Raw genomic sequence first — 17,587 nt, 5'->3', positions numbered from 1 at the left:
ACAACTTTGTATATATTACTTTTAGTTCTGCTTTTTCTTTTCAAATGGTGGTCCTGGGCCAGTTTTGAATTCACGGGTGCCTGGGCAGAGGGACACCAATAGTTAAGGCTTAATATCCATACCATTACATTTAGCTGCATGTATTTCTAGTGATACTTTAAGGTCGGTTGTAATTTCACTCATGTAGCCAATTTAGAGCTAACTGTCAATGTGGCCCCCTTACTAAATGGCAGGGGCAGGTTAGTGATAGTTTATATGTCATATCTGGAGACAGCTACTTGGAGGGAGAGCAGAAGAGAAGCATTACCAGCCTTCTGTGACTCCCTGTCCTTTAGGTGAAAACTATTGCTGAGATAGAAAAACCAGACCACAAGGCATAAGTATTATCGAAACAGGTAATAAATGAAAACTGGTGGAGGTCATGGCAACTGAGGAGAACACTCATAAGTAGTTCACAATGACAGAGTAAAATTTCCATGAAAGCATCTCAGAACAAGAGCATAACTTACATCTGGTGCTGAGTAATGACCAAAGCAGGCCTAAAAATTCCACTGAAAATTTGGAGAAAAGAAGTAATGCAGTAATCCTCTGCCCTGAACCTCACTGTTACCTGGCCAGAGGCATTATTATATTCACTTCATGGTTCAATTGGCTCTATCTGTCATTCTAGTTGTTTGTCAGATGATTTCTTAGGATTAATATTAATGGATTACTTAAAGCAGGGACTTCCTTTTGTGGTTGAAAAAGAAAATGATGTCGTGTTGAAAAGACATGTGTCTGCATATGATTGGAAAGCGTTGTCTGCTATCAAATATGAATATGAATGAAATAATTTTAAGCAAAACAAAGGAACCTGGTCAGACTGAAGAGAAATGAATTTGGGTGTGGTTATACAGATCAGTAACAATAATCACCCTCTTGGGATATGCAATGGCCTTATATGAGCAGCATTATGGCATCCACGGACTGAGTTTTGTATAGGAAGATAATATAATTGATTCACAGTTTCCTAGAGTGCACAAGACTTACAAATGCACATAATATATCTCTCAGTTGTACTCATTTTACTATCCAGTTGGGAGCAACATGTGTAATAGCTTGATCAGCAGTCTCTACTTTGCCGTATATTCTTTGTAAATATTAGGAGCAAGTCTTGCAGTACCAAGTCAGGTGAAAATAACATTTTTGTGGGCTCATTATCATAAGAACAAAGACTTGCCAAATCAAACAGAAACATTAAGGAAGCTCTCTTCTAGGAGACTCTGGATATCAACTTGGGAGGAAAATGAAACTACTTGTAACTGGCTGATCAAATAATAGCACAGTGAAACACCATATTTGTCAAGTAAGCTTGGAGAAACCTTATATCCTCACCCAGGAAGGACTGTGAATCTTCTTGTCATTTAGAATCTGATAGTTAAGTTTGTGGTCACAAGTACCACCAGCCTAGGAAGGAGATGGGGATGGTGCATTTGTGTTCATATAAGTCTAAATTGTAGTAGAACATGACTGGAAAATAAAGGAGAAATAATGTATTCTTCCCATTGGGAGGGTAGATGGGGTATTGTTACAGATTGAAATCAGTTTCTGTAAAGGCCTATAATGATATCTGGGACAAACCAGAAAAAAACCCAAGATTTACTGAAAAATCTCCTAGTTACTGGGAATATGTTATATAAAACAAAAGGTCATTAAGGTAAATAATAAAGAAGGATACCATACTTGTAATTGATGTATGATGTATCAAACATTAGTGTCTTTACCATAGCTGCCAGATGTAACAAATTCTTAGTAAAGTTATTGATAGAATTAAATGAAAATCAGACCTGTGCAGATGATGTATATTTTAAAACCCTAAATTATGTAAACCTTTGGGAACAGATCGGCCAGAAAAAGCTGTAAATGAAGCTGTAGGAAAATTACACACACCATTAAACACCTCCATCAACACCTGAAGGATTAAAAAATTCTCCATACCATGACTTTAGAGAGAGCAAGTCATTTCAGTTCTTAAGGTCTCTTTACCCAAAGAGTAAATTTAAGTATTTTTGTCAAATTCCAAGTGGCTCTTTTTTATTTTTAATTTATTCATATTTCAAAAGTGGAATATCTTGTGGGGTTAGTTAATGGATATAAGAAATAATTCTGTAATGTCTGATATATGGTTTTATATTCCTTGGACCAGACTATTTTATTAATATACAGCCCAGTAAAAAATGAGTTAAAATTATTTTCCATCTCCTTATGCAGATATGCAGATTTTTTTCTAGTTTGGGTTTTCCTTGGGCTTGTAGGCATTTTATGTTCTAGGCTTTATGCTAGCGTTATGTGTTCAGATTCTTCACCTGAGACCTCCTATCTCCATGCAGATGTTCAAACCTAAGCTTCCTAGTTTCATAGTTTGACAATCTCCTCACCCTTCCCCTCTATACTCTGTCTCTACTCACTCTCTTGATCTGTTTCAGGCAACTTGGGATTTGCTTTTATTTTCTGAGTACAGTAATGCACTTAAATGTGTGTGTGTGTATGTGTGTATGTATACATATATCTCCATATATCCAAATGGACATATGCATGTTTGTAAGTATATGTATATATTTGTATCTTTATTTATAACTTCTAGATGATTCTAAACAATATCTTGTAACCTATCTTCATCCACCGTAGTTGTAAAATAAAGTGCTATATTTATAATTTTGCTATTGTATTATATATTTTTCATCCTGCTAATTATTTTTAGCCTTAAAATCTTCTTAATATTTCAAAATAAAAATCATTGCTTAGTGCATTGGTTTGGAAGAGACTACTGTGAGAATTGCTTCTTCATTTTCCTGTGAGTTTACACATATAATTTTTCTTACTCTTCAAAATATATTATGTGGCTTTTGTTCATCACAGATTGAGTTTTTAGGAAATTGATTTTCATCATCTTTTAATATATGCTAATTATGTAGGATAACATATTAAAGAGGGCATGGATGTATAATTGTAGATGCATTCTTCTCATGAATGGCTGATGATCTCTGCCACCTACAATCTGTGACTTCAGAGGCTACCCTGCAAATTAGCATCTACAGGCAAGACAGAAAAGAACATGAAAATTTCCTCAAATTGAACTTTGAAAACTTCTGATTTGATTCCAATAAGTTTTATGTGCTAGAAATCCCAGACAAATTTTCTTTCTAGGCATATTATTAAATTTTCTCGTTTCTTTACCTTCTTTTCTTTTTGTAAATAAATGGGGACCAATTTATGCCTATCTGAAACAAAATCCTAGCTAGAAAAGAAAAGATATACTCATAAAATGATTTATGCATAGAATTGAATCTCTTTAACTGAGAAGTCATACTTTTTTTTCTTAAAGTCTTTTTAGTCTTATTTATTCATTTTAATTCTTATTGTTTAGGATTTGGAAACATTGGATCTTCTGAATTTATTATACTACGGTTTTCTGCATCCTGTTTAATCCGTTTAATTTCTGCTCTCACATATGCCAGCTTTAGCTCAGGCTCATGCCTATTCTTCAGTATCTTTCCAAAAAGTAGCAAATAATACCCCCCCTCCACACTACTGGCTTTATCTAACTACTTCCCATGAGCTATTACCTTAGCAGACTCTTAGTCTGCCTTCCAAATTCAGGTAACTACCTACCTTACTACATGTTTTCCCAGGACATTACAATAATTTTCATGTTTCTAGTCTTTTGTCAGTTTCCTCACTGCTTGCAAATGCCATATATGTTAAGTTTTTGTTATAATAGCTGACACATTTAAGATATATCCCATGGACAATAGCTCAAACAGAGCTGAAATTTATTTCTTGCAGAAATGGTTTACGGAGATTTCAGTTTGGTGGTGACCGAGGAGGTCTCTTTATAGGTCTTTTCACAAGCAGGCTTTCTCAAGCTCACTCATCATTAACATGAAGCTTACAAAGTCATTTTAGCTTGGGTATCTGGCCGGTAGGTGGAGAAAAGTGAGAGGGTGTCACATGTTGGGTATTTTTATAGGCCACTTTTAGAAATGCTGCATATTACTTCTACATCCACTCTATTATTTATAACTTAAAATAAATAGCCATATCTATTAGTGTGGGAAAAGATGGTGGAAAAAATGTGATCTACCGTGTTTCCAGGGTTAACAGCTAAATAGCAATTTCAGCTAGATCGTAAAAGTAAGCATCCTGAAGAGAGTTTGGTTTTAATGGGGATAAAGAATGGAATAGTCAGTTCACAGTAAACAAGTTTAAAGAGAAATTGTGAATATCAATATGAATGGAGAATAAATTATATGGTGAAACAGTATCAAAAGCTCCAGATTTTGTGCTCATTCTTCCTTCCTTTTAGCTGGATTTATCAACTCGTTTTTCCCTTTACACCTTTGAGAGAAATGCTATTTTTTTAATTGAGTCATTGAAAGCTTGCTTCACTTGCTTGTTTCTTAGTGTGTAAATAAAGGGATTCAACATTGGTGAAACAGAAGTAATAAGGAGTGAAATCCCTTTATTAATAGCCACCTCATCCTTTGCTGAAGGCTTGACATAAATGAAGATGCAACTACCATAAGTAATGGAAACAACAATCATGTGGGAAGAACAAGTGGAAAAGGCCTTTTTCCTTTGCTGGGAAGAGGGTATTCTCAGAATCGTTTTGATGATATAAATGTAAGAAAGTACTATGCACATGAGGGTGATGATGAATGTCAGCACGGCACACACTATCACCATCTGCTCTATCAACCATGTGTCTGAGCAAGAGATCTTTAGAATAGGAGATGCACCACAGCAAAAATGATCAATAATATTTGAGTCACAGAATTCCAGGCCCAAACCCAAACTAATTGGTGGGAGAATGATGATCAGTGCTGCTACCCAACAGAAAAGGATGACGTTCTTGCAGATTCTGCTGTTCATGATGGTCATGTAATGCAGTGGTTTACAGATGGCCACATAGCGGTCATAGGACATGGTAGCCAGGAGAAAAAACTCTGTTACTGCAAAGAGGTCTGTAAACAACAGTTGACTGGCACAAGCATCATAGGTAATGGACTTGTCCCCAGAGGATATGCTATACAAGAATCTGGGAACACAAGCAGTTGTGAATGAAATTTCTAGGAAGGAGAAATTTTGGAGAAAAAGATACATAGGTGTTTTAAGGTGAGAATCAATCAGTGTGAGGGTGATGATGGTTAGGTTTCCAGATAAACTCAAGGTGTAAGAAAGAAATAGAAAGACAAAAAGCAGAGTTTGTAGCTGAGCGTCATCTGTCAGTCCCAGCAAGATGAAGGTTGTTATTGCTGTTTGATTCTTCATCCTTAATTGTTGTCTCTTGCCCAAGCTGCTGGAAACAGTAAGAAAGGCTTTCTATGAGGAGTTCCAGAGTTCTAGTTAGCTTCTAACCTCAAGAAAAGTGAACTTGAGAGTGATTCCTGTACAACTGACTAGTGGAGAAGCAAACATACAACACATGCTGATGTTTGATCACCTCCTCTTTGTGTCACACAAACTATTTGTCTTTGAATCACATATTTTATACTGCTGCATCTAATGAATATACAATCTAGCTGTAATTGGTATCAGCTCAACATATTATCTTATAAACGTCATTGAAAAAAGTCTCCTTTTAATCAGTTGCTTTTGAATCACAATTCTGCCTTCCCTAACTTCTTATCTGCAGACATGCTTTTGGTAGATAAATCCCCAAATAAGCTAACAATGGTCTTTGTCAAAGAATCCTAATATTCAAGTTCAGATGTGCATTAATTATTAAACTGACAGTGAATACTTACCATGTAGTTGCAGTCCAGCTCCTTTGAGGTGTGTTTGAATCAGTTTTTACTGGATACATTTTCTTTAATATCCATTTAAATGTGTTAAGGTCAAGGTAGAAAATGATTTAAATGTGTTTTATATTTGTATATTTTTCTTTGGCTATATTTTCCTCCTAAGGTTAGAATAAAATGTCAATGTTGTATATTTTTATGCTTTCTAGGATATCCTCATACTACAAAGAATTTCTCCCCTGTTTATAAGAGGAAGTCTGGAATTGTATCATCTGGTTAATTACTTTCCTTTTAGATTTCTTTAACAGTGAAAACCTATTGCCCTCTTTAACGAGCTGCTATAGTTCCATATTCTCTAGATCTTGAGGATTCTCCTCCTTTTTTCAACCAAAGGGTTATCAATAAGAGCAGATTTTTAGTATTACAATTCTTTTTTTAAAAAATTATACTTTAAGTTCTCGAGTACATAAGCAGAATGTGCAGTTTTGTTACATAGGTATACACGTGCCATGGTGGTTTGCTGCACCCATCAACCGGTCACCTATGTTAGGTATTTCTCCTAATGCTGTCCCTCCCCTAGACCTCCACCCCCAACAGGCCCCAGTGTATGATGTTCCCATCCCTGTGTCCATGTGTTCTCATTGTTCAACTCTCACTTATGAATGAGAACGTGTGGTGTTAGATTTTCTCTTCTTCTGTTAGTTTGCTGAGAATGATGGTTTCCAGTTTCATCCATGTCCCTGCAAAGGACATGAACTCATCTTTTTTTATGACTGCATAATATTCCATGGTGTATATGTGCCACGTTTCCTTTATCCATTCTATCATTGATGGGCATTTGGGTTGGTTCCAGGTCTTTGCTATTGTGAATAGTGCCGCAATAAACATGAATTTTCCATGTTTCTTTTAAACGCATCTGGCAGTGGCATATTTCAACTTCTTGTATGAATTCTATAGTGATAGTTTTGATTTAGAGTTTATTACATGGAATGTTAGGAGTATGTTTATAGACCTGAAGAGCCACATCCCTGAATTTTTCTGGTTTTGATCAGCCTTGTTTCAGTTTGAAATACATTCTGTCACCTTACTATAAATGACAATAACATTTTGTAATATCATGTTTAAAAAGCTAAGCTATTTCTTAAACATACTTCCACTTTTTACTTCCTTTTAAATTTCATCTACTTGATAATTGCCTCCACTTTTCTGTTTCCCACTTAAACATCAACTCATTTGATTTTAGGACCATTGAAACTACTCTGGGCAAGGTCACCAATAGCCTCCACTTGCTTCATTAATTAAATGCAATTTAGTGTTCACTTAACTCAAACTCTCTGTTGCATGTAAGACTGTGAACTGTAAACTTCATGAAAGATTTTATAGTTTAATTTCCAGTATCTCACATTTTCTTTTTTTTTTTTTAAGACTTAAAAAGGCGTAAGCCCCCAGGCCTCAGTCTTTCTCATCTTTAATATGATAAAATTATATTAGATGATCTCTAAGAATCATCCCAGCTCTAATATTCTAAATTTATGATTTATTTCCCTGGGTGGGAATAAATTTTCATCTTAAATAAGGCACCATTTGGATGTTGAAAGGTTAAACTCTGCTTTTGAAAATGTTCCTTTTTTTTTTTTTTAAACTTTTAAGTTCAGGGGTACATGTGCAGGTTTGTTATATGTGTAAGCTTATGTCATGGGGGTTTGTTGTACAGATTATTTCATCACCTGGGTATTAAGCCTAATACCCATTAGTTATTTTTCCTGATCCTCTCCCTCCTCCAACTTTCCACCGTCTGATAAGGCCTCAGTGTGTGTTATTCCCCTCTACGTGTTCATGTGTTCCGATCATTTAACTCCCATTTGTAAGTGAGAACATACAGTATTTTGTTTTCGGTTTCTGTGTTAGTTTGCTTAGGATAATGGCCTCAAGCTCCATCCTTGTTCCTGCAAAGGACATGATCTTGTTCTTTTTATGGTGGCAGAGTATTGTATGGTATGTATGTACCACATTTGCTTTATTCAGTCTACCACTGACTGGCATTTAAGTTGATTCCATGTCTTTGATATTGTGAATTGTGCTGCTCCTAAATTTTTTCTTAACACTATGCTCTTTTCTATTCTCCTTTGTGGCTTATTTTTCTTGAACAATCTCTATAGTTGTTGGTGCACCTGAAATCTCTTTTCTAGGCCGTCCGTCCTTTCACTCAGCTCTCTAACTCTGGGAAATTATTATGAATGGTGACTAGTAATAGGTCGATGATTCTCACATTTATATCTGTAGGAAAATGTATCTTATAGTTTCCTGACTTCAACAGTAAACTTATTTTTGGTCATTTAGATCATACTTAGGAGGTCTGAATTAGGCGTTTCCTTTTCCTTTTCCTTTTTGAATGTCCTTGAACAATTTGCTTAATTTCTTTATCCTGTGTTTTTTCTCATGTACAAAATTCAGGTACAAATCATATGTGCATTTTTTGTTACACTGGTAAGTTTAGATAACAGAGATAAAATATCTCTACTACTTACTATATTAAGCATTTTTATTTTCTCTTATTATCTTCTATTGAGAGTCTTCTAAATGTGCACATTTCAAGATTTTAAATGAGGCACTCATTATTATGTTTCTTTTCCGGTTTATACTAAATCTCTCATAAGGACATGTTTGCTTCTTTTTTTCCCCCATTTTTAGTTGATAACCAGGTCCTCTCATTTCTGTATTCTTAATATTTTGTTAATTTGTTTCCTTCATTTGCTTACTCACTACACTGGCTTTACTGTGGTGTTTTTAACTCTTAGCTGAAATGCCACAAATGCACGTTAACATTTGCTGACATTTTCGCTTGTCTCATTCAATCTTTTAAAATCAGTGGAATCAAAATTATTTTTCCAAAGCCCTGATGAGACTAATCTTCCCCTGTGTATCATGGAAAAAGTTTGGATCCACTGTTAACTAACATTCTATCCATACTCTGCATTTCCTTGAAATCTTTGGTTCACTTTGTATTCACTCATATGTTAATTTGTCTTGGCTTTAGGGAAGAAGTGTGGAGAGGAGAAGAAAGAGCACATTCATTGTTTGGAGTTTCAAATGCATCAAGTGTTGTGATTAATAAAACATTTTCAGGTAATAATATCTTTATGCAGGAGAATAAATAATGACAAAGCTTCTCATCCTTACATAATTTATAAAATCTCTTTAGCAGAGGATAAAAGAACTAGAGAATAGTTTAGAGAGTTTGGTGACTCTGAGTGAGGTCTCTCACTGACCCTCTGTCACCTTCCACTAATATGAGACCAGAAGAGTAGAAGGAAGGAAAAAGGAGACATATTTATGTAATTCCTTTTCCTTGTAGATATCTAAGGTGAATAACAGTGGGAAATAATTAACTGCTTCTTGGATATAGACTAAAAGGGCTTTAGGAAGTCATATACAGTTTTCTCATTTTCAAGATCACACAGCATTAGCAGAAGGACATTCTTATGCCTAGCAGTGACATGAAAGTAAAGAAGAACTTTAGATATTTCACAGGTTTTCTTGTATTGTAGTTTGCCACAGGAATAATAAAAGTGTTTTAAACCTAACATAGAGAACACCAATACTTGAAGAGTATTATAGGCCAGGGGAGAAAGAGATCCCACAGCAGTGATGCACATAAGTAGGTGTCTGAGAACAAGAAGAGTTGATGGATGTTCCTGTCAGTGTCAGTCCTGATGAAAACTGACATTTCTGTACATTTTAACACACTGGAACTATGTAACTGTACCAGGATTAAGAGAAACTTGGGTTGAGGGCAGCAATGCAGATATACAGATATAATCCACTAGTATGAGGTGGTGAGGTTTGATAGGGAGGGATGAAATAGATATTAAGTTAAACTTTAAAATGTTTTATTTATATTTTCAGAGCTTCTAATTGAAGATTTTGTTAACTGAAACATTAACTTTAATGTTATAAATTATTTCCTTTTGCCCTCATCAAAAAACTTAAGCTCCTTAGTTAGCATATGAAGATCTTTCTAAATTTTCAGTATTGATTCATACAATTTACCTAATTTCTCATCCTGTTGTTTAGTGCAGTTGCTATGGCTGCTAGCAAGATAACATATTCAACCCAAATGCCCATCAACAATAGACTGGATAAAGAAAATGTGGTACCTATACACCATGGAATACTATGCAGCTGTAAAAAAGAATAAGTTCATGTCCTTTGCAGGGACATGACTGAAGCTGGAAGCCATTATCATCAGCAAACTAATGCAGAAACAGAAAACCAAACACCACATGTTCTCACTCATAAGTGGGAGCTGAACAATGAAAACACATGGGCACAGGAAGGAGAACAACACGCACAAGGGCCTGTCAGGAGGTGAGGTTGAGGGAGGGAGAGCATTAGGAGAAATAGCTAATGCATGCTGGGCTTAATACCTAGGTGATGGGTTGATAGGTGCAGCAAACCACCATGGCACACGTTTATCTATATAGCAAACCTGCACATCCTGTACATGTACCCCAGAAAAAAAGAAAATAAAAACCAAAACAACAAAAAATATAGTCTACGGAGTCAGGTAGTTAGTTTCATGTTTCTGGGTTCAATTTGATTCACTTATCTACTAACTGTAACCACAAGAGCCCGTTCTTCAGATTATCTGTGGAAGTTCCCGTCTCTCTGATCGTGCTAAACCTCCCCATCCCTCTTTCAAGTTTGAGCTTAGGTATCAGTTCCACCAGAAATTCATCTGTAATTATTTTATTTAATTTTTTTACAATAACATTTATAATTCTTCAAGGCGAGGTTAATTTTTCCTCTTACTACTCACAAAATAGCTTCTAATTATTCTTGTTAAAGCACAATACTAGATTGTCAAATTATGTTGACAAATTTTATTTTGAACATTGCTGTGTTCCCAGAAACAAGCTTATTTCCAGAAGCATAGTAAGTGCTCTTGAAAAATTTGTGAAAATAAGAAAAGAATGAATGTCATATTTGTCTTGTATACCAAAAACAAAGTATCTTTTAAAAGGTTTAGTAGGCCTTTAGCATGAACTTTAATAATATTTTTTATATGAGTCTAGTAGTAAAAATCCACTGATTTTTGAGGCTGCCTTTAATATTACACAGGTTTGACTCAAACTCTCTGTAATGCTTTCCTGTGGAGTGATGTGAGAGGAAATGTATTTCCTGTGTTTTTCATACAATCTCTGGAAACAGACTGTGGGTGCTCTCAACCTACTTGTCTCTTTTAACTTCAGTTTCCTCAGTAATATCTAGTTATGGAATTATTGTGAGAATTGACTTGAGGTAATCCATGCCAAATGCCTAGCGGATAGTGAGTTAATTACTACCCCTACCTCTTTCTTCTTGGTTTTCTTTTTCCTATTTTTCCTCTTCTTTTTGCTCCAAAACTTGTTTTAATTCTTATGCTAATGCATGACACCACTAATCAATGGTCACTGTGCCTACTCTGCTTTCTCTCATACATTCTTTATAAAGTTTGTGAATTTTGATGCCTCTAATAACTGTTCAATGTTCTGCTAATGAAATGTTAAGGGCAGGGTGCAGGGACTCGAAAATTTAGGACACAATAGGTATTTCACATTTCTTTCTCAATGATAATTAATTAGTTAACTAATTATATGGGCATCTATTTCCTTTTGTAAATAAGGAGCCTATTTTGTAAATAAAGAGCTCTATTTTTTTCCATTCCAAGGTAGAAAAAATCTTCCATGAGAAAATTAATTGGTTTGATACATTGTGGTTTCACTTATTTCCAATAAACTACATCCCGCAAGAAACTTAGAGGTATTTTTTCCTTAGGTTGGTGAATTGAGGCATGCTGTTTTTATTAATATGATAACAAATGACAGCATTAGATTACTATAGACAGGAAAATAGAGATGCTTTACAGGCATATCTATAGGAAAAGATCATTAGTCCAGGTTCAGGGGAGAAATAATTAGCTGTTAATTAGTAGCCTTTTAGGTAGAATCACATAGGAATGGAGCTTTCTGAACCAAATTGAGAAACTTCTTAAGCTCTCAGTGCTTACCTGTAGCATTTTGCCTCAAAGCAACATCCAAAATAGCAAAAGTCTCCTCTCTTTCTAATAACTAATAGTTATTTTCTGTGACACCCAAATATTAAATGAATGTTTTGGTAAACCAATTTAATTTAGGTGTGTTTTCAATTTAGTGTACTTCAGAGAATATTTGCATTATAATTATCTGAGTGATATTAATGAAAGCATTGCAGGTAATTTGGCACTCTAATGAAGGATGTTGTAGTAATATTTTGATTTAAGATGTGTATGGATTGTTGAGAGTGACATTGCGGAGCACTTCACTTCTGTTTGCCCTTCAAATTATCTTGTTTCTGTGAGCACTCATGAATTCATTTAACACATATTTCCTGAGCACCTGTGATATGACTGGTACTACTGCAGATACTGAGGATAAACAGTGAACAGGAGCTCACCTATCTCTTACTCATGCTTGTAATAAATATTTCCGTTAGTCCAATTTCTTCACATTTAATTTTTGTAGAACAAAATGACATCAGAAATGACTATTTTCTTTTCTAGAGATACCCATATTAACTTACTGTCATCTCTGATTTTTAAACAGATAAGTACGACATTTTACAGAGACCAAGGAAATTGAATGTTGGAAGAAGAAAGAAACTGAAGTTACCAAACAAAAGCATACTTACTCTTATGGAAAGTAATCATGACTTTAGTTGATGGTGTAATCCTGGTAGGCCCAAAGATACAATTGAAAATATAAGTGGAATCAAATGTGTGCACAAATGCCTCTCTCATGAAGACATACACATCCACAGACAATTTTTTTGCAGTAGTTGGTCTGAGTTGACAGCAGACTCTCCTTAAACATACCATTCCACTTGAAGCCTGGGAAACAATTTCTTATATCTCTAAGCTGAAATAAACGGACATGTATTTTGAATGTCTGAGAAATGTGAGGTGATTATCAGATTTAAAAGAGATGATTTCTGTTATCTGTGGGCAAGTATAGATTTTTACCTGTGACTAAAGATGACCGCTTTATTATGTTAGTCTCTTATGTTAGTCTCTTAGCTTCATCTCTGAAGACAAAGAGTCCTTTGTGACCAAATTCAAACATAAGTGACGAACCTAACATTCACTGAATTTTGGCAAAACACCTAACAAAGGTAGCAGTGGGAACAGTGTCCTCGGAGACAGTAAGATGCGTCGATTTGATTAGACACATTCCAAATGCAAAACAATAGTTGCCTGATGAAAAGACATTTCTGGCTATTCTTCAAACCATAGATAACAAAGTGTTGATGAAAGATAACAAAATCACTTTATGCCTAAATTTTTAGTGAAAAAAATGTAAATATACTTGAAAGAAGTCAATTTCTAAGTGAAAAATGTTAAAAATATAAAGTTACATTATTATGTTTCTGCATTGTATTCTTCTTATGTAAAAAGTATATTGTAATTGTAATAAAATAATATATTAAAATTCCCCAATAATTATTTTGTAAAAACATCATCTGTTTCCTTAGTATAAATCATCAAGTGTGGAATTTCTGAGGCAAAGTTCACTCACATTTTAGAATTTCAATGTACTACCACATTTTGCTTCCAATGTATAATACCACGTTATACTCACATGATTATATAGGTCTCTAATGCATCATTTTTAAGTTAGTAGGATGTGAAGGAACTTCACCCTATTCTTTGCTTGAGTTCTGGGTCAACTAGAGACAGAAAGTAGGCAAGCGAATGGGTCATTAAAATATCAGTTTTATTATGGAGATAGTGAAAACATGCTTTTGGACATCTAAATGAGAAATCCATAAGTTAATATATCTACTGGATTGGCAGTGCTGGAAATCCAAATCTATTCCACAACCTAGGGCAAAATGTTTTACCATCTGCAGAAGGACAATATAAAAGGGGCAAGGAACTAGAAAACCTGTATTCTTGTTAAAAACTCACTTAGAACCAATCCAAATGCCCATCAGTTAGACTGGATAAAGAAAATGTGGCACATACATACCATGGAATACTATGCAGCCATAAAAAAGAATGAGTTCATGTCCTTTGCAGGGACGTGGATGAAGCTGAAAACCATCATTCTCAACAAACTAACGCAGAAACAGAAAACCAAACACCACATGTTCTCACTCATAAGCGGGACTTGAACAATGGGAACACATAGATGCAGGGAGGGAAACATCACACACTGGGGCCTGTTAAGGGGTGGAGGGCAAGGGGAGGGGGAGCATTAGGACAAATACCTAATGCATGTGGGACTTAAAATCTAGGTGATGGGTTGATAGGTGTAGCAAACCACCATGGCACATGTATACCTGTGTAACAAACCTGCATATTCTGCACATGTATCCCAGAACCTAAAGTAAAAACAACAACAACAAAAAACTCACTTGTCAGGTATGCTGCTTATCAACACCAGGGGAAAAAATACAAAGGAGGGAAGCCAGGAGAATTGCACAAATTAATTGAGAAAAACTTTCCAAATCTTAGAAATAAAGCAGGAGAATGACATCCTATTTTTACAATGCTATTATTATGATTTTTTATTATACTTTAAGTTCTAGGGTACATGTGCACAACATGCAGGTTTTCTACATATGTATACATGTGCCATGTTGGTGTGCAGCACCCATTAACTCATCATTTACATTAGGTATATCTCCTAATGTTATCCCTCCCTCCTCCCCCAACCCCATGACAGGCTGTGGTGTGTGATGTTCCCCTTCCTGTGTCCAGGTGTTCTCATTGTTCAATTCCCGCCTATGAGTGAGAGCATGTGGTGTTTGGTTTTTTGTCCTTGTGACAGTTTGTTGAGAATGATGGTTTCCAGCTTCATCCATGTCTCTACAAAGCACATGAACTCATCCTTTTTTAAGGCTGCATAGTATTCCATGGTGTATATGTGCCACATTTTCTTTTTTTTTAAATTAATTAATTAATTTATTATTATTATTATTATACTTTAAGTTCTAGGGTACATGTGCATAACGTGCAGGTTTGTTACATATGTATACTTGTGCCATGTTGCTGTGCTGCACCCATCAACTCGTCAGCACCCATCAACTCGTCATTTACATCAGGTATAACTGCCAATGCAATCCCTCCTCCCTCCCCCCTCCCCATGATAGGCCCCTGTGTATGATATTCCCCTTCCCGAGTCCAAGTGATCTCATTGTTTAGTTCCCACCTATGAGTGAGAATATGCGGTGTTTGGTTTTCTGTTCTTGTGATAGTTTACTAAGAATGATGGTTTCCAGCTGCATCCATGTCCCTACAAAGGACACAAACTCATCCTTTTTTATGGCTGCATAGTGTTCCATGGTGTATTGTGCCACATTTTCTTAATCCAGTCTGTCACTGATGGACATTTGGGTTGATTCCAAGTCTTTGCTATTGTGAATAGTGCCGCAATAAACATACGTGTGTATGTGTCTTTATAGCAGCATGATTTATAATCCTTTGGGTATATACCCAGTAATGAGATGGCTGGGTCATATGGTACATATAGTTCTAGATCCTTGAGGAATCGCCATATTGTTTTCCATAATGGTTGAACTAGTTTACAATCCCACCAACAGTGTAAAAGTGTTCCTATTTCTCCACATCCTCTCCAGCACCTGTTGTTTCCTGACTTTTTAATGATCGCCATTCTAACTGGTGTGAGATGGTATCTCATTGTGGTTTTGATTTGCATTTCTGTGATGGCCAGTGATGATGAGCATTTTTTCATGTGTCTGTTGGCTGTATGAATGTCTTCTTTTGAGAAATGTCTGTTCATATCCTTTGCCCACTTTTTGATGGGGTTGTTTGTTTTTTTCTTGTAAATTTGTTTGAGTTCTTTGTAGGTTCTGGATATTAGCCCTTTGTCAGAGGAGTAGATTGCAAAAATTTTCTCCCATTCTGTAGGTTGCCTGTTCACTCTGATGGTAGTTTCTTTTGCTGTGCAGAAGCTCTTTAGTTTAATGAGATCCTATTTGTCAATTTTGGCTTTTGCTGCCGTTGCTTTTGGTGTTTTAGACATGAAGTCTTTGCCCATGCCTATGTCCTGAATGGTACTACCTAGGTTTTCCTCTAGGGTTTTTATGGTATTAGGTCTAACATTTAAGTCTCTAATCCACCTTGAATTAATTTTCGTATAAGGAGTAAGGAAAGGATCCAGTTTCAGCTTTCTACTTCTGGCTAGCCAATTTTCCCAGCACCATTTATTAAATAGGGAATCCTTTCCCCATTTCTTGTTTCTCTCAGGTTTGTCAAAGATCAGATGGCTGTAGATGTGTGGTATTATTTCTGAGGACCCTGTTCTGTTCCATTGGTGTGTATCTCTGTTTTGGTACCAGTACCATGCTGTTTTGGTTACTGTAGCCTTGTAGTATAGTTTGAAGTCAGGTAGTGTGATGCCTCCAGCTTTGTTCTTTTGACTTAGGATTGTCTTGGAGATGCGGGCTCTTTTTTGGTTCCATATGAACTTTAAAGCAGTTTTTTCCAATTCTGTGAAGAAACTCATTGGTAGCTTGATGGGGATGGCATTGAATCTATAAATAACCTTGGGCAGTAAGTCCATTTTCATGATATTGATTCTTCCTCTCCATGAGCATGGTATGTTCTTCCATTTGTTTGTGTCCTCTTTGATTTCACTGAGCAGTGGTTTGTAGTTCTCCTTGAAGAGGTCCTTTACATCCCTTGTAAGTTGGATTCCTAGGTATTTTATTCTCTTTGAAGCAATTGCGAATGGAAGTTCATTCCTGATTTGGCTCTCTGTTTGTCTGTTACTGGTGTATAAGAATGCTTGTGATTTTTGCACATTAATTTTGTATCCTGAGACTTTGCTGAAGTTTCTTATCAGCTTAAGGAGATTTTGGACTGAAACAATGGGGTTTTCTAAATATACAATCATGTCATCTGCAAACAGGGACAATTTGACTTCTTTTCCTAACTGAATACCCTTGATTTCTTTCTCTTGCCTGATTGCCCTAGCCAGAACTTCCAACACTATGTTGAATAGGAGTGGTGAGAGAGGGCATCCCTGTCTTGTGCCAGTTTTCAAAGGGAATTTTTCCAGTTTTTGCCCATTCAGTATGATATTGGCTGTGGGTTTGTCATAAATAGCTCTTATTATTTTGAGATACATTCCATCAATACCGAATTTGTTGAGCGTTTTTAGCATGAAGGGCTGTTGAATTTTGTCAAAAGCCTTTTCTGCATCTATTGAGATAATCATGTGGTTCTTGTCTTTGGTTCTGTTTATATGCTGGATTATGTTTATTGATTTGCGAATGTTGAACCAGCCTTGCATCCCAGGGATGAAGCCCACTTGATCATGGTGGATAAGCTCTTTGATGTACTGCTGAATCCGGTTTCCAGTATTTTATTGAGGATTTTTGCATCGATGTTCATCAGGGATATTGGTCTAAAATTCTCTTTTTTTGTTGTGTCTCTGCCAGGCTTTGGTATCAGGATGATGTTGGCCTCATAAAATGAGTTAGGGAGGATTCCCTCTTTTTCTATTGATTGGAATAGTTTCAGAAGGAATGGTACCAGCTCCTCCTTGTACCTCTGGTAGAATTCAGCTGTGAATCCATCTGGTCCTGGACTTTTTTTGGTTGGAAGGCTATTAATTATTGCCTCAATTTGAGAGCCTGCTATTGGTCTATTCAGGGATTCAACTTCTTCCTGGTTTAGTCTTGGAAGAGTGTAAGTGTCCAGGAAATTATCCATTTCTTCTAGATTTTCTAGTTTATTTGCGTAGAGGTGTTTATAGTATTCT

General features: G+C 35.8%; 1 protein-coding gene across 1 annotated transcript; it reads right to left on the bottom strand.

Moving 5' to 3' along the window:
• Positions 1-4,371: 4,371 nt before the first annotated feature.
• On the bottom strand, positions 4,372-5,310 carry LOC102125977 (olfactory receptor 6C2-like). The gene has a single exon (XM_005572752.4). It carries the CDS (start codon positions 5,308-5,310, stop codon positions 4,372-4,374), a length of 939 nt encoding a protein of 312 aa, XP_005572809.3.
• Between the last annotated feature and the right edge of the window lie 12,277 nt (positions 5,311-17,587).

The sequence above is a fragment of the Macaca fascicularis genome, chromosome 11 (assembly GCF_037993035.2).
Source record: "Macaca fascicularis isolate 582-1 chromosome 11, T2T-MFA8v1.1".
Classification (NCBI taxonomy): Eukaryota; Metazoa; Chordata; class Mammalia; order Primates; family Cercopithecidae; genus Macaca; species Macaca fascicularis.
Note: the sequence above shows the minus strand (reverse complement) of the source record. Positions and strands in the feature narration are given on the sequence as shown.

Excerpts from the sequence above, each read along its gene's own strand:
- LOC102125977 (XM_005572752.4), bottom strand. The coding sequence starts at position 5,310 with ATGAAGAATCAAACAGCAATAACAACCTTCATCTTGCTGGGACTGACA.